The sequence below is a fragment of the Chelonoidis abingdonii genome, chromosome 9 (assembly GCF_003597395.2).
Source record: "Chelonoidis abingdonii isolate Lonesome George chromosome 9, CheloAbing_2.0, whole genome shotgun sequence".
Classification (NCBI taxonomy): domain Eukaryota; kingdom Metazoa; phylum Chordata; order Testudines; family Testudinidae; genus Chelonoidis; species Chelonoidis abingdonii.
Window position 1 is genome coordinate 72015877 of NC_133777.1, and position 21393 is coordinate 72037269.

General features: G+C 47.2%; 1 protein-coding gene across 2 annotated transcripts in view; it reads left to right on the forward strand.

Annotated features, from left to right (window-relative positions):
- Positions 1-21393, forward strand: part of NTRK3 (neurotrophic receptor tyrosine kinase 3) — a 456641-nt gene that overhangs the window by 400709 nt on the left and 34539 nt on the right. For both annotated transcript variants that reach the window (XM_032806496.2, XM_032806497.2), the window contains 3 exons: positions 2533-2663; positions 11332-11504; positions 19296-19539. In XM_032806496.2, the coding sequence (XP_032662387.1) occupies positions 2533-2663; positions 11332-11504; positions 19296-19539 (548 nt within the window). The remainder of the gene's footprint in view (positions 1-2532; positions 2664-11331; positions 11505-19295; positions 19540-21393) is intronic.

Here is a 21393-nt window from a genome sequence, read left to right on the forward strand (position 1 = left end):
TGGGCCCCATGGAAATACCTTGGTACGTAGAAAAAGAATCTCTAATTCAGTGCCATTTAAAATGTTTTTAGGTTAGGGGCTCTCCCTACCCAAGTGCATCCGTTTACACTTAGACACCTGACATTTCAGATTCTTCTAGGTACCCATAAACACTGAAACTAAGCCAGACCAAAGAAACCCATACCTGAGCTGCTGTCTTTGACTGTTGTTTGAGATTTCACACCAGTCATTTAGGATGTGGCTACCATCCTATGCCTTAATGTTACTAATAGTATTAATAGCAGTAACTAACAGTTTTCTACCTAGTGCACAATTAATGAAAAGGTCAATGAGAATTCTCTATAGCGGTGGTTCTCAAACTGGGGCCGCCGCTTGTGTAGGGAAAGCCCCTGGTGGGTCAGGACGGTTTGTTTACCTGTCGGGTCCTCTGGTTCGGCTGATCGCGGATTGGACAGGTAAACAAACTGGCCTGGCCCGCCAGGGACTTTCCCTACACAAGCGATGTCCCTGGTTTGAGGACCACTGCTCTATAGGGCATTGTTCATTACAAGGCCCATTTCTAATGCAATCTGTCCATATCTCGCTTCCCAAACGGTCGAGAGTACTGGAGATGGCAGCTTGTAGACCTTCCTGCGAGCTTCTAATTAGCAGGTTTAATTGAAGCCATCAGGACATCCCTCTTCCATTGCATTGGCTTTTTGATAAATTGAGCAGTGCCTGTGCCATCACAGTGTGTTCTTCCCCCTGTGAAGTAGATGTGTATCAAATTGAGTCAGGGTTGATATGGCACTTGGGATGGGCACTTGTAGTGGGTTGTAACCTTTCCTTCTCAATGGCATGCTCCAGATGACTCAGTACAGCCACCAAACGTGCTGTCTCAATGGTGTCTTACCTTCTTGATACAACAGCCCAACATGAAATCTGGGCACCAAAGAATGCTGACTACGGAGTACAGATCCTTTCTGCCACCTTGGCAAAGGGAGATGGATGAAAGGATACAAAAGCAACTTGCTATGGAGGAAAGTGGGAGCACATAACCAGAGGGTCGCATTATGGCTGCCTTTCTGTGGGAGAGAGAAGGGAGCAATTTACCACACAGGGGATGGCTGTAATGGGGCCACATTTGGTCCCTGAGCACAAGAGAGGGGTCACTAATGCTGCCATCATTCTGCCTCCAGCACACTAGGGCTCAGCTGGGGAGAGTCTATGGTGCACTGGTGCCTTAGTGAAGCAGCTGGCTCTGAGGAATGTGCTCCCCCAGTATCTGCTTCTGGCCTCCACGGGCACAAAGCTTCCAGATGCTGCTGCTGTGTTGGGCACCTCTTCCTCCCAGCCCCACACTGTTCAGGCCCTTGGAGCCATAAAAAAGCCCTGTGGAAGCACTGGGACTCATACATGACCCAGTCCAGAGGCTAGAGGGGCCGTCTTTTGGGTGAGATATGAAAACAGTGCTTGGCACACTGTAGTCATTGAGCCAGGGCATTTGCCCCAAGAGAAAGCACTGAGGGGCAGATTTTCTGTGTCTAAAGGTGTAGCTAGGTACCTATTGGATTTTCAGAAGTGCTTATGCAGGCTAGGCTCCTAAATCCCATTGATTTCAACCAGAGATAGATGCCCAACCTGCTTTCCTCTTTTGAAGAACTCGCTAGGTGCCTATCTCCACCTTTGGAAATCTGGCCCTGAGAAACTACACGATGGTGATATATAAAGACCTAAACAGATGGAGCATAAACTGCAGTGTCCCAGCTAAATTCCTATTGGTTTGCTTCTTCCTGCTTTTCAGTTGATATTTTCCTTCACTTCCTTTCATAAATTAGGTCAGATCCTGCAGCCTTAACTGAAGTGAAGAGGCTCACTGAAATCAAATTGATCGCTGGTGTCGATGAAATCATACTGATGATGAGCCTGCACCTGTAGAAATGTTCATGGGAGTGAGGGTTGCAGGATCGGGCTCTTATGTAGCATTGTTGGGGCTGCTAAACTGCTGCCACTTACTGCCCAAAACTTCACAAAAAAGTTAGTGCTTTCTCTCCTCTCAAGCCATTTTCCTCATTTTGACCCACCGGGGTCAGGCACTCAAATACAGTATCTTTCTTGAGCTTTGGGGTTTAAACCAACCCAAAATCTCTATACAAAACTCACTCGAAACCTTCAGATTTCATCTAGTCTGGTATCAAAACCATGTGAAACTGCAACATGTCATAAACGTGGTGCCAGAGCATATATCATATCCAGTTTTGTTCCAAACAGACCCAAAGCAACATGGGAGATTCAGCTGAAAGTTTCCTGAACCTTAGGGAACCTCCTGTTAAACCAGCTGTGAGTTTTAGCAAAAACAGGATGATTTTCAAGTGCTTTCCTTGCTGATGTTTTGGGCAGCTCTAGTTCCACTGCTGCGTGGCTGCATCCCCAGTAGGGGTGCATGTGAAAATGTAGAGCGCTTGTAAAGCACTAGAAATGTAACTAGTTGTCATCTGTTCCCTGCATTAACCTGGATTCATTCTCCCCTCCCCATCAACCTATTCTCTGCAGATGTTCAGCATATTAAGAGGAGAGACATCGTTCTGAAGAGGGAACTGGGAGAAGGTGCCTTCGGGAAGGTGTTCTTGGCCGAGTGCTACAACCTTAGCCCCACCAAGGACAAGATGCTGGTAGCAGTGAAGGTAAATCTCAAGGGAGCATGGAACAGAATGTAGTGGAGGCTGAACAGCAAGGTATAGCTGGTTGATACTGTGTGGGAAGGGTAGGAAAGGGTAGGTGGGGAAGGTTTATTAGATGCAGTAGATTGTGGTAAATCTACTTAGTCACATAAAGTTTCAGCATTTTGCTTCAAGGTCATTTATTCTCACCAATGCCAAAACCTTTTCTTTCCTTTCCTGTTGATCTGGCCATGAGGCACTGAGGAGAATCTGCACTGCACTGGTCTGGAAGGTAAAGCTGACATGTAGCTGCAAAAACAATGTATTGAATGCACCTGCCCTCTCTGAGAGACTGTGGGTCCTCCCCCACCCCTCCTTCTTTTGCTCAACCTTTTGTTTGATCTTTAGCTGCAACTATATATGAGAAGTTGAGGCAAAGAGGCCTCAGCAAAACACACAAGCAAAAAAATCCAAAACACAAAAAACCACAGAAATAAAAGTTTTCTGGGATGATCTGCAAGATCTCCAAGGACCACTTCCAGCTGAGATCTGCTTCTACCAGCTTGGTCACACAACTCCAAGCTAAAGGACTTCCAACAGAGGCCAGCTCAGCATTCTTCTACTGTCTAAATCAGCTGCTGCGTTCGCCCCTTAAGGGTCCTTTTGAGAGACTCAGAACACGTTTGCACAGCAAGTCCAGGCCTCAGGTGAAGGAGTCTGCTTAGTGGATAAGTGTGCTATCATATCAAGTGGCACCAGTTGGCAAATACATCATTATCTACCACGGTAACTGTGGCCATGTAAATCATTTTAAGTGGTTTTGAATTTGAACCGATACCCTACAAAGAAAAAATCTCTCTCCAGAACCCCCAAGACAAGCTGTTCCTAAAGAGAGCGTTGTTTTAATCAATCTTTTAAGACATTTTTTAAGCTCACTTTTGCTGGTATGTTCTGGTCTTGAACTGCAAGGTGCCACCCTTTCGCCCTATGCTACAGAGATGTATAGAATAACTACACACATGATTATCTGAGGCCTGGTCTACACTACGCATTTAAATCGATTTAAAGAGCGTTAAATCGATTTAATGCTGTACCTGTCCACACTACAACGCTCTTTATATCAATATAAAGGGCTCTTTAAATCGATTTCTGTACTCCACCTCCGACGGAGAGGAGTAGCGCTAAATTCGATATACATATCGGATACGGTTAGTGTGACGGAAATCAGACTTATGCTCTCCGGCGGTATCCCACAGTGCAGCCAGTGACGCCTGACAGCAATCTGATTCCGGATGCGCGGGCAGGTAACGAAAAGCCACGCGATGACTTTTGAATTACGTTTCCTGTGCCCAGCGTGGAGCTCTGCTCAGCTACGGCTGGCGATGCAGTCTCAATCCAAAAAGAGCTCCAGCCACTGGACCGTCGGGAGATACTACATCTGATCGCATATACGGGAAGACAAATCTGTTGTATGCAGAGCTCGTTACGAACACAAAATGCAGAACGCGTTTTGAAAAAAAATCCCAGGATACACAGCGCTCGGAAAGCGAAGGGGACAGCCAGAGACTCCCATGACGTCTGCTATGGAGGGAGGGTACTGAGGATCCAGCTACCCACAGTCACAGCAGTCTCTTGAAAGTATTGCATTCGTTGGCTGAGCCAATTCTGTAGATTCAAACAGTGTCCTCGGCGTGGTCAGGAACAGCTCCACAGTATTCCCCCTCTCGCCACACGTGAAAGAAAAGGGAAAGAAATCATTTTCTTGACTCACTTCAGAGTCACCCTATGTGTAGCTGAATCGCTGCTGGTACAGCGATGCTGCCAGCAGTGAAGAGCAGTTATCAGCTCTCCTCCCTCGCCCCTCAAGCCTCGGTGGTAGATGGTGCAATAGGACTAGATACCGTCCTCTATAGCATATCTAACTTGCATCGAGCCAACCATGTTGAGTGGTTATCTGCCCGAAGATAGAAGAACGGCTAATAAACAGCTTCATATAACAACTGGGGGCTCAGCCCCCTCCCTTCCTGTGTAAATGACAGATGATCTGTACTGCCTGGACTGTCATAGCAGCAATGCTACGGGCTCCTCTCCCCCACCTACCGTTTATGTCATGCCTGGACTCGTCATAATGCCGCCGGGAGGGCCTGCCTACCCTCTCATTTTATGTCACTAAACCTCAGTGTTCTTATTCCTGCATTTTCTTTTATACTTCATGACACGAATGGGGCGAGACACTGGTACCTCACGGTACAAGTCCAGAAGGTGGGGAGGAGGAAGCAATGGGTGGGGCTGGTGCAGGGAGCACCCCGTGTAAATACGAGAACGGAGCAGCTGTGCTCTGATACATCTGGTCCTATACACTTCCTCTATCTATGAGGCTACTGACTCTACTTTAGAAACCATAAGGGAGGGATTGACTTGAGCCTCAAGGTGAGTCAATCCCATTTTGCTTTGCGTTGTCGCCTCTCCGACGATCTTCAGCAAGGGCATCATGAAGCAGCGGTCAGTACAGAGGGGAAAGATAACCGTCATCTCATTGCCTAGTTTTCCTCCGGCAGTAGAACGGTAACAAGTGACCGAGATAACCATCTCTGCTACTATCATGCAAAACAAGTGATCATGGCTCGCGTAGCGCTGGAGTATCCCTCTCTGTCCACGGCACTCAGTACAGCATACAGTGCCAGGGAAAAAAAACAGCTGAACGGGCTCCATGTGCATGCTAGGCGTCTGCCAGGCGCAAGTCATAGAAAGACGCGCCGCGAAAGGATTGTCAGCTGATATTTTCCCAGAGGAAGGAATGACTGACGACATTTACCCAGAACCACCCGCGACAATAATGATTCAACCCAGAATTCCAAGGGGCGGGGGAGACTGCGGGAACTATGGGATAGCTACAGAAGAGCTACCCACAATGCAACGCTTCAGAAATCGACGTTAGCCTTGGACCATGGACGCACAACACCGAATTACTGTGCCTAGTGTGGCCGCATGAAATCGAATTTATAATATCAGTTTTATAAAACCGATTTTAGCTAATTCGATATTATCCTGTAGTGTAGATGTGGCCTGAGAGCATGACTTGTGCCATGGTGTGAATGTTGTTCCCTGCCTTGCGCCTGCCTCTCAACAACATCCAGCCTTTATGGCGTATAACCAATGCATCCACAATCTCTTAGGGCTCAACTGAGTTCCATTTGCTTGTAGGCAGTAGTGTTATCTCGACAATCTCCCACCAATTGTTGTTACAAACTTACACCTCCAGTATGCCTTTTATCCTGGTCACAAAGTATTTTACACAAGACTGACTTCGCCACCTCTGAAATGCACCCAGCTTCAATATGCAACACAACAGCTGTTGGACATGCGAGGGCACAAGGATAAGAAAGAATAATGTAGCCAGCTAAAGCCACAAGGGGAATTTGGGGAGCAAGTTTAGGTAGTTATGCAAAATCTGAACCCAGGCCAGCGGAGCGTAACATCGGTCCTCCTTTACAAAATGCCAGGGGGTCTTTAATTACTGCAAGTGACCAAGGTTTCCTATTTCACATCCAAAAACCTACCTCCAGCAGCATCACACCCCTTAGGATTGCATCGGCATTTGTTCAGTGATGGGTTAGATGGAAGAATGCCACCTGCTGGAGCATCAATATAACTTGCAGCACCCTGGGTTTTCTTGGAGATCTTGCGAGTGCACACAGACTCAGCCTCCTGTGACTGTGATGGCAAAGAGGTGGCCCCAACAATGAAACCCCATTCCCCCACAGGAAAGCCTACAGGACTCAGTAGCACCAGCATTTGGTTTCTACAGGCGCTTGTGAGATGACCTCCCTTTCTACATCAGAACATCGTTTTCTTTTCTCTTTTTCATTTATTTCAGGCGGGACTGATAGCACTGCCCATTATTGAGGTTGCCTGACCCTTCCCATTGTAAGACCCTGTTTTCAGTGGATAATACCTTTGTCAGATTTTAATCATTTAGGCTGAAGATTCCCATGGTGGGTGTCTGTCTCAGGCTGAATTTTTTATTTATTTATTTGAAAATTTCAACCAAAACAATTCAGCTGTGTCCAAGAACGAAGCTAGGGAAAATGCATTGTTTTGCCCATGCTAATAAATGCTGATGACCTTTTGTTTGCAAAGCTCTAGAACCCCCATGCTTTGGAGCTAGGAACTTGAAATTTGGCAAGGCAGTGGCCTTTGTGTCAATGACGTGCCTTTCACTGTCCCTGTGAAAATCCACCACATTTGGACAAATTACCAGCCTTTGAAAAATTTCAGTTTGCATGTGGTCAGTAGAGACTGCTTAGATTTCAGCAGCTAAATTCCATGATGATTTCATGCAGTCCTGGCACTAAAATAGAGAGAAAGGACATTCAGCGTTTCCTATGCTCTCAGTGACCCCCTGCCACCCATGGGCCCAGGCAGTATGGAGAAAGAAGCTGCCTGATTCAAATGCAGAGGGGCCATGAACCAGACTTGGGGGGAAGAGTAGACTGGGAGAAGGAGCTGGGCAAGGAGACTGGACTGGGAGCTAGGGAGAGAAGTAAGGGCAGAGACAGGAGCCTGAGAGCCTGTAGATGGAGAGTGTGTCTGAGAGTGGATGAGGAGATGCGGAGAGGAGACAGACTGAGAATCAGTGGGATGGGCAGAAGAAGTAGAGGGGAGATAGATCTGATGAGCTAAGGTGCATGGGAAGAACTGGAACTAGGTGGACAAAGAGATAGGATAAGAAACTGGGCGAGGGAGAGAGGCACTGAAATTGGAGGAGCCCCGGGAGGGAGATTGGGACTGGAGGCCACTGGGGATGGGGAATACCAGAAGCAGGGAAATGGGCAACTGGAGGCCAGAGAGGATGAGAGTGATAGATCAGATGAGGAGCTGCGATGAGGTGGGCAATTGGGACTGGGTGAGCTAGGAGGTTGAGGCAGGAATGCAAAGCCAGAGGAACAGGGCCTGGCACTGGCTGAGGAGAGTGGGACTGGGACCTGGAACTATGGATGGAGAAGAGATGAGTGGAGGGAACAGAACAGCATGGATCATGGTTGGGAGAATGGGCACCCTTCCCTCCAGAGCCTGTAATGGCACCTGAGATTCCAATCTCACTGTTCCTCTGCTGTCAGCAAACATCTATGAAACCCACTGGCAAAATGTTCCCCTCTAGTTCTGGTCCACATAGAGGTTGCTACTGTCACCCATTAGCTTACCTGACAGCAGTCTGTGCAGTTGAAAGGCTCCAACCCTGCTGATCACCCATGTGGATGGCAATATGATGCCGCTCAATAATATTTTTGTTTTTTCAATTTGCTTTTTTAAAACCCTAGGAAATAAGACACAGAAACTATATTAGAAAAACATTAGTGAGGTTGTAAAGTCAAGCATTCTAAAGGTAGGAAATACAGTACCAGCATTAAGGTTGCCTGCTCTGAAGACAGAATGATTCAATCTTCACGTGACTTTTCTATGGTCCTTCTCACTGAGCACTTCACAAATATTAATGGATTTATCTTCACAACACCCTGCATTAACCCATTTAACAGATAGGGGACCGAGGCACTGAGAGATTAAAGTGAGAATTACTCCCTCATGCCCAGTTTGGATGCCTTTATGCCAGAGTACTGCATGCAAAGCACAACTCCCATTGACTTCAGTTGCAGCTGTGAGTGCTGAGAGAGCTGCAAATCAGAGCCCAGAGTCTCAGGTCAGGCACGAGGAAAATGAGGAACTCACAGTTAGTGACCACCTGTGTAAAATTAGGTTTAAGTGACTTGCGCAGCATCCAGAAGAGGCAGAAGCAGAGGTAGAAGGTAGCTCTCCCAGGCAGCATTCAACAGCCTTAACCATGAGATCCTCCTTTCTCTTTCCTCGTCTTTTGCCTCATACCCTATACACCTTCCAACGTCTATATTTCCTGACTTTTAAATCCTTGCTTTTACAAACTTAACAATGTTCCTTTAACATATATATTCCCATTACCTTGTAGAATCAACGATGTATTCAGGGAACTTAAAAGTCATTGTACCTTGAAATATCAGGTCCAAATATAAGGGGGGGGGGAAAGGATGAGTGGGGAGGGGAGCTATTTTCCTGGAAGGATGCAGCAGCAATACTATAAAGATATTAAATGACTAAAAATAATCAGGTGCCTAAGATGGGGATGGATGTTTTGCCATCTGCAGTGTGACCATCATCTGTCTAAATATCTCTAGGTGGCTATCGCTTGAGGGCAGAGAATTAAAATGAAATTATGCCATGTGTTGAGCAGGTGTAGAGCGGGGGAAGGAACAAGGAGTAGTGGCCTCATGCTTGGATAATAACCTGTGAAAATCAGTTCAGAGGAAAAAACACATGGGAGAAGAGCACTTGTCACTTTGCTAAGCTTAGTGTCTAGCTCAGGGGTTCTCAAACTGAGGGTTGAGACCCCTCAGGGGGTTGCGAGGTTATTACATGGGGGGTCGTGAGCTGTCAACCTCCACCTCAAACCCTGCTTTGCCTCCAGCATTTATAATGGTGTTAAATAAATAAAAAGTGTCTTTAATTTATAGGGGGGGGTCGTACTTAGAGGCCTGCTATGTGGAAGGGGTCACCAGTACAAAAGTTTAAGAGCCACTGGTCTAGCCTGACAAAGCTGCAGAACAGGCAGGATATATTTCAGCATCTTACTCCATAGATCCACTGCCTCAAGACACAGCCAATGAGAAAGCACTTCCTAAATGCTGAATATTCTTCCAGTGCATCATTTACAGCCAAGTTCTGCTGACCTTCCTCTTACTATTTGTGCCTTTGAATTCCAGGCATGAGTAAGATGAGCAGGGTCTCGTCATTAGTCCCCAATCAGTGGGGTGACCATATGAGTTTACAGACTGACAAGAGGAGGACTGGGGTTTGTGGTAACTCCAAGGGCCTCATTACACAGGCAGAGATTGGTAAGCAGACAGCAGATGTCCTGGTAGGGTGGGCACCCAAGAAGAAATAATTTCAAGGGATATTGTTATGATCAAGTGGCACTAAATATGACTAGCCTTTTTTGATGCATAAATGTTTGCAGTCCCCGGCATTTGTGATGATTCTCCCAAAACTTCTGGGCTCTTTTCTCCAATTTAATTGCTAGCAAGGCAGCTCTCTCCAGTTACCCTACAATAACAAAGCAGTGTCCAAAACAACCTCCATAAGCAACTGTACAATTATCAACAGTGTGTACAACCCTGCACTGATGAGGAACCTGACAGTATACTCAGGAAGTATGTGCAGTCAAGTCCTCCCAGCACCCTACAATAACAAGTGCGTGCATGCTCGTAAGCTGCTACCCTATAGCAGCAGCCAACCGGTGTGCTCAAATGTGCTAAAGGAGATGTTTTTGGTAAGGATACAGATTTCAGCATCAGTCTCTCAGGGAGCTGTTCTAAATAGCAGGGAATAAAAACATGATTTTAAAAATGATGAGGAAAGATTTGACAGTGTCCTTCAGAGGCATTTTGAAAAATCCTCCCAATAACTGCACAGCCCAGCAAATCCGTCTTCAGAAGAAAGGAGGTGTCGTCAGCTATTTCAAAAGAAAAGACAGCTAGAGGAGGCTGGCTGGCTCAGGAGCTGAGTAATAATGAGATACGGAGCCTTTCGCCCCTAGGTCACCAGTTGAAATCCTGCCCAAGTTGGTAATAATGGGAATCTATTACCCTCTGAGGGCTGTTTGCTGCTCTCTGTGAAATGAGTTGGGGAATGAGCTTTATTGCCAAGTGGGCTGCTGTCCACATAGGAAGAAACTCCAGCCTAGTGGCAGTAGCTGCGGCTCAAGCTCAGCAGAGCTGAATGGTGCCATGGAGCCGTACCACCTTTGCCAACTCCTACAGGAGGTGCCTCCAGGGTATGGTTGAGGCACATAGGTAGGAAGTGAAGGCCCCTTTGACAGCACTGTGAGAAGACTGTGAACTCCGTGATGGGTCCCACAACAAAGCCCCCAAATCATCGGGTGTTTAGTAGGAAAGAAGCAGGTTCTCTCTCCTTGTTGCAGGGAAGTGAAGAGATCTGTGATATTTCTAGCACCTGCTGGTAAGACACTGTAGTTAAATGGTAGAGAAGGCAAACTCCTCCTCCTAAAGTCCAAGGAGTCTTTGGCCTTGTCCCAGGTTCAAACCATACCCAAACCATGTTGAAGGGTTAGGAACAGTGCACTTAATGCAAGAGGGCAGCTCCTATAAACTGTCCCAAAAGGTCTCCAGCCCACCTGTAACTTCCTCTTGCTTCCTTCTCTTCCTATCTGTTCTCTCTCCAGATTTACTCAGCAGATTCAGGCAATGCTACCCAGTCTCTTTCCCCCAGCCACTCTTGGGTTCCCCTCTCAGTGTCAGGCCAGGCTGGGTTTCAGGAGGAGGGTAGCTCAGTGCAGCAGTTAGAGCATGAAACTGGAGCTGGCACTACAGAATTCTGTTCCCAGCTCTGTCACTGACTCACTTTGTGGCCTTGGGCAGCTCACTATTTCTCCATCAATATAATGTGGATGATGAATCTGGTTTGTCTCACACTGGGGCTATTAGGCTTAATTCGTACCTGTTTGTAAAGTGCTTTGAGATCCTCATGTAACAGGCAATATCATTCTGCAGAATCCTCTACCCCGAATAGCCCAGCGCTGGAGAGACCAGGCCTGGTCATTCTGACTCACACCCTCCCAATTCTGTTTGTATGCTCTCCTCTTCAGGCTCTGAAAGACCCCACTTTGGCAGCCCGCAAGGATTTCCAGAGGGAAGCAGAACTGCTCACTAACCTGCAGCATGAGCACATTGTCAAATTCTATGGAGTCTGCGGTGATGGGGACCCTCTCATCATGGTCTTCGAATACATGAAGCATGGGGACCTGAATAAGTTCCTCAGGTAAGCATGAACTGACTGCTGAGAGGGCAGGGCAGGGGCCACAGAACCTTCCTCCTCTGAGTCACCGCTTTGAATCCAGGCCAAGCCAGTAGGGATCAAAAGTTGTTACTGTCCATTGACTACTTGACTGCCTGGATAACATGAGTCGGTCTTCCCAGTCCAGCTTCCAACAGACAGGGGTCAGTACTCTCTACAGAGAGCCATGCAAACTGGACTTCTTCCTCATCCCTAGAGGGCGTTCATATGGTCAAAGCAGGTTTGAGATAGGAGGCAGCCTGGGAATGCTATGGGTAGGAGGCTGCAGTCTGCAGGACTGGCAAACCAACATCTTTCAGCAGCTGTGAAATTCCCGTGCCAAACAAAGCCAAGGACTGAACTGACCCCCCTGAACACTTTTGCTGGTTTGTAAAAACGAGGTTATCGTTCTGCTACCGTGCATTTCATTTTGCACATCACCCACCTCAGAATCCTGATGGGGCTGTCATAGCTTTCCTACTCAGATTTGAACCTTAGCGTTCATAACCTGAGAAGCTAGCATGAACCCTCTAAGCTTAATTACCAGCTTAGATCTGATATCACTGCCATCAGCCAATTTCCAGTGTTTGGCTCACTCTGGTCTCCCCAAAACCTTCCCTGGGGAACTCCCCAAGACTCAGATGCCCTGAGTCTACAACAAAGGGAAATAAACCATTCCCCCCACCACTCTCTCCCACCCAGAATCCTCTCTGGCTCTGAGAGTTACTGAGCAACCTCTTTACATCACAAACCAGCAGCATGTCTCCTCTCTTCCACACAAAGAGACAAACCCAAAAGACAAGGAAACAGAAAAGATTCTATCTCTCTTCCCCGTAGCTTCTTCCCACTCCTGGACACTAGGAGAGTTAAACACAGAGAGCAGTCTTTCCCTCCCCCCTGTCTTTCTTTCTCGCACCATTTTCCTGGTGGGTCAACTAGAAAAAAAAATCAACAGGTCTTAAAAAGCAAAACTTTTAATAAAAAAAGAAGGAAGAATAGAATAACAGTTCTCTGTAACCTAGTGGTAAGATACAGGGTTTTCAACTTATAGAAAATGAATAACAATTGAAAAGGGATAACCAGCCTTACCAAAAACAATACAATTTAAAGTATTATAGCCAAATACACATAAAGACTCCAACAGCCAGATACACAGATGCAAATACTTTTGCTACCTTTGTACTTACAAACTGGGAAACAGAAGATTAGAAGGACTGGAAATAGACCCTCTCATAGCTGAGAGAGCACAGAACAGACAAAGACCCAAGACCAAGAAAAACCCACAAATTCCCTCCCTTAAACTTTGAAAAATCCGGTTTCCTGATTGGTCCTCTTGTCAGGTATTTGGTTCCCTTTGTTAACCCTTTACAGGTAAAAGAAACATTAACCCTTAGCTATCTGTTTATGACAGGGGCCAAGAGTAAAAATACCAAAACCCTCCTCTAGAGAAGCTGTACTTTCAGGATGTCTGACCTGGCTGGCACCAGTGGTTAGAGATCCTGTGAGATTTCCAGCTCCCCTTTCTAGATCCAGAGATCTGACTTTGGATGCCCACTGGACCCAGATACTGGGGCTTTGCTCACTAATTCTGTTCATAGGTCCCAGTTGAGATCCAGATGTTCCTAATCCTAGGGGAATTAGGAGCTATTGTAGGCTGGCCCCATATCGATAATTGCTTCACCTGCCTCTAGAGTGGTAGAGATTAAAACACCAGCCCATCATCTTGTAACCATTTCATTGCCAGAATGTTGCTCTTTCATACATACTGTCCCTCAGGGCTTGACTATACCGCATAGTAAAGTGCATTAGAGAGGTGTAATTAGAGGGGTGCTCTGCCTGCCCTGTGTTGACCCTCCTGGTGTGAACAAAAAAATTTCAGTTTGCGTTAACGTGGCCCTGTTTCAAATCTCTGAGTGATGTGGACCAGACAGCAAATGTGTCTGACGCTAGTCTCCTGTGATGCAGAAATCATGCTCTAAAGCTTGTACTGTAAGTGGAGTGATGCTTACCTCTTGAAATAATTACTAGCTTTATTTCCAAGTATTTAGAAAATTGGACCCTGGGTATTTTTGTGTTTTGACTGCTAAACACGAGCATAATTGCATCAGGAATGAGGGGCTGAACATAGTGTAGTTGCCGAAACTGGGGCTCTCCTGTTCACTGAGATTATTTCTCCACTGCTGCAATCGATTTCTGACTGGGAAAAACAAATCCTTCCCCCAGAGGTTTGGGTTATTAAAGAAGTGTCCTGAATGCATGAGGCTCTTGAACGGTTCACCTCTCCCCAGAGCTCTGCAAGGCGGCTCTCGTACTGATGTAGGAGTTTCACAGTCCTTGGGGGGCATCGCCAGCATTTTGGTCCCCAAGCCAGAGGTGTCTGGGTTGTTGTGTGCAGACTTCAGGAAACTGCATGTGATTTCACAGGTCGATCCCTACCCTATGCCCTATTGGGACGAGCTGCTTGACAAGTTAGAAACAACACAATACATCACTTTATTAAACATACTAAGGAGGCATTGGCAGGTCTCCCTCACAGCCAAATCCAAAGAGAAGCCAGATTTCCCCAGCCCGTGGCTTTCCCATTTCACTACCATGCCTTGTGTGGCATCCCACCACCTTCCAGCAGTTTGTGGACCACCTCTCCCTGCCATCATTGTGAGCAAGTGGCTACCTATTTGGATGAGATGGTCCTTCATTTACTTCGGAGTGCAAATAGAACCTGTAGGACAGTGTGTTGCTGAAGGAAGCCAGCCCAGAGAAAAGCATGAGAGACTAAATACTTGAGGTACTTAATAGAAAAGGAGAAAATCCATCTGTTCTTAGATGAAGTGGAGACACCATTCCCTGACACACAACAAAAAAAAATTTGCAAGCCTTGTCCTCCTTAGGACTAGCCAGATATTGGAGGTGAGTCATAACCTATTGTACCACTTTGACATCTCCTTTAATTACCCTCACTAAACAGAATGCTCCAGAACAGGCCAGCTGGACACCACAGTGTGACAAAGTCATTCCTTGTTAAGCCTTTCCACTGCCAGAGCTCTGGGGCCTGGCTTTACACAGACATTCGTACTCCAGACGAAGGCCTTGGAGCCATTCCACTCCCACGCTTCCAGGATTGTATTGGAGTCAAGCAACAATTTGTCTCATTAAGTGAGATAACCCATGGTTGAAGAGTGCCTGGCTACCCGGTGGGCCATGGACTGTCTGGAATCACCTATTAGGGAGGGTCTTTGTCTCATTACCGTATTATGCCCCACTGTCCTGGCTCCATGTGATGGAGTCAATCGCTGGTATACCCAGTAGTCCCAGACCTTACACCTTTTGGATGTTTTCTCCCTCATGCTTTGGTCATCCCAGGGCCCCCGTCTCTGGGAAGTTATGTAGTGGGCAGAATGGACACTCTGGAACACCAGTAGCTGCCCTTGCATCCCTGATATACCCCAGAACCTTTTTTACTAGTGATGGGAGGGGATGAGGTAGAGGGAGGGCAGCCCTGGAGAAAGGAGGCTGCTAGACAGAACCTCTCTCCCTTGGGCAGTGAGCTCAGGCAGCGCTGTGAATTGAGCCCTGTGCTGTTGTTTGTGTGCCTACATGGGGTCCTTTGGGTAGCCAGCCCAGAGGTGCTGGGCAGGGAACTTGAGTCAAGTCTTCTTAGGCATGATAAATAGGGCATCTCTTTTGCTTGCTGCAGAGGAGGCTCTGAAGGGACTGGGACAGGGACCCGCCACACCTCCCTTTGCTGACACCTCCCTTTGCTGACACGATACTGCAGGAGCGGCCTTCTTTCAGGCAGGGCATAAACCCATTCCCTCAAAAAGGGGAGTTCACGCCCAGACACTGTCAAAACCTCAGCAAGGATAATAACGTTCTTCTTTAATTTCACCCATCAGCTTAAAGGTCCTTCTTCACTGCCTTCCTGAAGTTCTTGTGCAGCGTTATTGTGCACCATGAAGCAGCTGCTGCATTGCACAACAGTGGTGGCTGCGCATCAGTGCTGGTTAGGAGTTAGCCCTGGCATGAGAGGGCCTAACTGCCACTGACTTCCGCAGATATTACTCCAGGTTAGCCTGGGGCTGAGTGTGGACCAGTCTCTGAAGGCCTTGGGAGTATTGTTGTAGCTGTATTGATCCCAGGATATTAGGCCATAGCTACCCTACAGCTTTAGTTATGTTGCTCAAGAGTGTGAATTAGCCCCACTCCTGAGCGACATAAACCATGCAGGCATAACAACTTGCACTCAGGTGCATTCCTTGCTTTGGGTATTTACCCTGCAGGAGGCATGCAGAAGTTTTCTTTGGCATACTTCACCCAGCACTGCTCCCAGACCCAGAGGGGCGGGGGCTACTTTCAGGAGAAAATCAAATGAACTTGTCCGAGTTTAACAACACCTTTCAATAGAAATTGAAAAAGTAGTAAAATGGGAGAGGGCTCACTTTTAGCCTAGGCTTCCCACGGATAAGCATCATAAATAAAAGTCCCCCAGTTTTTATTATGGCCTCTCAGAGAAAACACTGAACAATAAAGGTGACCGATGTGGCAAGGGGAGTCATTTCAATTTACACCTGCCAGCTGGACTGGGGATTGAGTGCCACAGGGTGGTCTCTCTTCATACTTCACTCCCAGCCCTCACGCAGCCTGACTGCTTCTCTCGCCACTGGTGGCGGCAGATCAGACGTGTCAGGCTGTCGTCGGCCCGTCAGGAAATTCAAAAAGGCCTTCTGCAAATTGCAGTGTCCTGGCTGATGAAAGGCCAGTGTTGAAATGGCAGCTCCCTCTGAAAGAGCCTGTCAGGGAGAAGTGTAAACATCCCTCTCCAGGGAGCAGGGGGTCTCCAGGGCTGACTTACTAGGGAGCCTGGGAGTTCACTAAAGCCCCTGCTGTGTGCATACCATTGGTGGCTGTTCTGCATTTCTGTAGTGTTCAAATATCCTCTTTACCTGTGTGTTTACTGCATAGGTGTCTCCCTCTCTATCTAGCCATGGAGAAGGACAGAGAAAGCGAACATGTATGTGTGTGTGTATTAAACTCAGCAAAGAGTCCTGTGGCACCTTATAGACTAACAGACGTTTTGGAGCATGATGTATCCGACGAAGTGGGTATTCACCCACGAAAGCTCATGGTCCAAAACGTCTGTTAGTCTATAAGGTGCCACAGGATTCTTTGCTGCTTTTACAGATCCAGACTAACACGGCTACCCCTCTGATACTTGTATTAAACTCGGCGCTTGGGTGGTAGCAACAGCTAGAGTGAAGGTTACTTAAACATTTTCATTGTAAACCCCTATCTGCAGTTGCCTTTAATTTTCCTCTTTTATTAAAGTCTCCAGACTTGCTCCTTGCTCAGAGGCAATTGTTTCTTGGAAGTTTTTGTAGCCTTTTGATTATGAAGGAAGAAGGAACAAATATACAAGCTGTCCATTACAAAAAAAAAAAAGTCATAGTAGTATAATTTTAACAGCTGTAGTGTCCAAACAGCTGGGGGCAAAAAGAGACAGTGCTCATTGAAGACAGGGGATTTCTGCCCCATGCTGACCAAATGTCCATCGCATGAACTGCGGTGTTTTATCCCCGAAGAACAAACCCCTCTGATGGGCTGAGAATCTGCTCCGTTTTACAATCCTTTACAAGCCCCGCGCTCTGAGAAAGTGACAGACCAACACGTCTTCTCATGCTCTCTGCAGCCTTCTCCATAAAACTGGCTGCACTGTTGTCACTTGTACTAATGGCATTAGCCTGTTGACACTACCCCCTCTGAGACCATCCCAGCTACAGGGGGGAGGGAGGGCCTGTCTAGACTAGGAGAATAGGTTGCATTTTAAAAGGTTTTAACTAATTTAGACACTAGTGTAAATGGTGTCATACTTTTACGAAAGTGTTAGCTGGTTGAGGGTAACTGTGCACCCCCTGAGGTTGACCTGGACCAGCTAATATGTTTTAAAGACGACCTGTGTTCTTTACCTAGATGAGGCAGAAAGAGAGATTTCTTTGGTGCCTCCTGGTCTCTTTGCTGTTGGAATGAGCGTCGATCAAACAACGATCTCCAACAATCTATCAACAACACATTGCTCGCTTCCAGACCTGTTCTACACCGGAAATATTACTCGCTGCTGACAACAGGTGTCAGCCAGTCGAACCTTGAGGAGCAGGATCCAACTGCAAGTGCAGACCATGGCCAGCTGTGCTCTTCATTGTTTCAGACACTGTGGTTTGTTCTGGTGTGTGTGTCGCTCAGCCGTGCTCATCACCAGCTCAGCTCCACCTACTGCTGACATGTGTTGTCAACAATGGTTAATTTTCCTGGTAAAAAACAGGCTTTAGGATGTTTAAATAAGACGTCAATCATTCATCTTATATACTATCTTCAGCAATCCCCTCTTGCACTGTGCAACATTCCCTAACAAGTTCTCTCATCCCACTGCTCTTGGCAACTCGCCCCATAATCTCTGTGACATTTCTACCCCGCAGCCCAGCTCCTTCAACCCTAGCCCTGTGCTGTCTGCAGCATTCCTACCTCCAGCTCTCTGCAACGTCCCCACCTCTGTCTGCAGCACTCCCTGCTCCCTAGTGCCACCTGTAGAGTTCACCTTCCCTTTCAGAGCTGCTCCTCCTGTCTTGTAGGGGAGCTTGAGGGTTGTATTTGTGGTGGCAGGGAGGCAATAGGCATTTGAAGAAGTGGCATCTGAAAAATGGAATCAGCTGAACCTGAAATATCTGGACTCTAGTCCCAGTGCTCATCCTAGAGCCCAGCCAAGCACTTAAGAAAAGGAGATAAACAGTTCTATCTTGTGGGGATGTTTAGCCCCGTGCAGGGAAGGAGGTACAGCTGTGTACATGCAGCTTGATGAAATGCCAAGAATCATTTTGAGAGTGGCAGGAAAGCCCCAGAGGAAACGTTCTGTATCTAGTCAGGAGGAGGAAGATCACAGCAAAATATTTTGCTTTTTCCCTAAATATAAATGTTTTTTCTATTCCACCTCCACACAGGCAACCAGAGGGTGAACTCCAGCAGGGAAGAGACACCACAGTGGAGATAGTATGGCAAAGACAGGCTTAGTATGTGAGGGGAACTGTGCAGGCAGAGCAGCAAGGAGGCTGATCTTGAGTCCATACCTAGAGTTCACGTGTTTCTTGTACATAGACCTTGTGCTGCCCAGGATTTCCCCTGACTTTGCAGGATCTAATCCCTGCTAGCAACTCTGGGAGGACATGTGACCCTGCAGTTCACCCTCCCACCCATGCATTGCCTCTACCTGCCACTTTCAGCTCCTGTCCAAGCTTACAGATTCCAAGGCTGCATCAGGGTTAGAGTTGGGGCTCTGACACAGGGAAGCCCAGGAGTGTGTGACATCTTAAGCCCAGCAGAGACCCCCCCCCCCCTCGCTCAGTGGAACATCACCAGGAGCAGAGAATATAGTGGGGGCTGATGGAAAGTAGTTTGGTGGGAAAAAAGCAACCTGTTTGAGGAGAGAGAAGCTGCTGGGGAGCCAGGGAATGATGGGATTGGAAGAAAGGGAGATCTCTAAATATTTAGAGAAGGTTTTATGGGGGGTGCAGTTAACTGAACTGAACTTCCAGATCTTGAGGGCGTTCGTGTTTGTTTTGGCTTCATCTTTCCAATAGATCTGCACATAGAAGCCAATCATCCAGGTGCACTGGGAAGGTCTCAGAGTTGGGGCCCAATGCCCTGACTCCAGGATGAACAGAGGTGGTTTGAGATCCCTGCCACCTGGTTGTTTAGATACCCACTTCTGTGCTCTTTGCTCTTTCCCTGCAGGGCGCACGGCCCAGATGCTATGATCCTGGTGGACGGGCAGCCTCGGCAGGCCAAGGGGGAGCTGGGGCTGTCCCAGATGCTGCACATCGCTAGCCAGATTGCATCTGGAATGGTGTACCTTGCTTCCCAGCACTTCGTCCACAGAGACCTGGCAACCAGGAACTGCTTGGTTGGAGCCAACCTGCTGGTGAAGATTGGTGACTTTGGGATGTCAAGAGATGTCTACAGCACTGATTACTACAGGGTAAGGCAGCTCCAGTGCCAGAATCTGAAGGGCAGAGCAGAGGGAGGCTAGGAAATACTACAGGCAATCAGCCACCAAAACTACTGACTTATACTCTTGTTCATTCCTTTTCCCTGTGCTCCCACGAACCCTGAAACACATACTCATGCAACCACCCATGACTCACATCCTTGCACACACTCGTGTACACACCCACGTATGCGCACGCCCACACATCGGTACCCTCTGTCCTTCTCACCTACACCCCCATACACATTTATAACTCACACACAAATGCCCATTCATGCACTTACACACATTCCCTTGGTCTCCTACCTATTCAGCTCTTTCTCTCTCTGATGCACACACACGCATCACTCTCCATTACACACACACGCAATGTACAGATTTTGATTCCGCTCTTTATTTAAAAAAAAAAAAGACACTGATGCATTAAAGAGAATCCAAAGGAGAGTGACAAAGCTGATTAAAGGATTGTACACCGTGATCTGTAGAGTGCAATTAAAGAAACTTAATATAGAGAAAAGGCAACTGAAAGAGTGACTGATAACTGCATAAAATAAGAGAGAGGAAATAATAGGCAATTTAGATTTGACCTCAGGACTGTCTTTCAACAGGGACATTATTTAGACAATGGAATAATTTGCCAACCTAGGTTGCTCAGGCCCCGTCATTAGAGAAGTTCAACAGGAGACTAGAAAATAAATACCTGGGTTTAGTGCAGCGAATAATTGTGCACTAAATGCTAGAGCTCGACTCAATGACCCAGGAGCTCCTTTCCAGCCTTATCTTCTGCGTTTTATACGTACGCATTCCTGTGTCCTTACACCCCGCCCCCCTTGTGTTGCTCTGCAGTGCCCCGTCTGGCTGATATAGGAGCTTTCCTGATGGGCTCTGAAGGAAGCTCTCCTCGGCTGTGGAAAATTGGTTTTCTTTGGGGGGAATCCTATAGAGGATTCAGCACCCCGCCCTCCACAAAAAAAGAGTCTTTCAGGATAACAAGTGGAAGCTGTTGCCATAGGGCACCTTCTGGGTTTGCGTCCCTTCAGACTGTAACATAGGGGTCTGGTTCTGTATAGCTGGCTGCTGATTCTCCACCTGATTTCTGTCACCTTGGGACAGCGTGATCCATGGCCACATTGTTTTAAAACAACATGAGGTAGGAACTACCGTGTGGGGAGATGGAGGGTGGAGATGGACAGGGGAAGACTCTCACAGAGTGATTGAGCGGTGGCCAAGGTGGAGATGGTTAAGACACTATCAAATGCAGAGATTTTAAGAACCAGACTAGATAAGAAGTTAGTGGGCAGAAATCTGGAGGAGTCTTGCAGGATTTGGAGTAGGATGAACTGTCAAGCTGATAGTATCTGACTCGTCTCTCTATGGCTGTAGAAAAGATATGCTCCATCTAACTACATTATTGAAAACCCTAAGAGGGTTTCTGTAAGTCATCGATGTAGCAGGATCGCTGTCTTCCCACAAGTGCTGTGCAAAAGAGTGAGCCCTGCAAAGAGCTTCGTGGATGAAGCGACTGTGTTGGGCCCATTTCGCTCTCTATGATGGAGATGTCCTGGGGCCCCACCCATCTTCTCTCAGAAGGATTTTTGAAGTCTTTATTGACTGAGGAGGCGGAAGTTAAAATGCTCCCTTTCTGGCCGGTCACTGCAACGTCTTTAGAAGTCATCTGTTTCTAGTGGGCTTTTCTTTGTATCACACCAACTGCCTTGTGTGGCCAGAGCAGCCCCTGGCACTGTGCTCTATACAAGCAGTGAGTCTCAGGGGAAGAGTTTTTTTCTTCAGAGTCCAATTTTTTAATAGTTTTAGGATTAAAAACAAACCTTGATCGTTTAACCC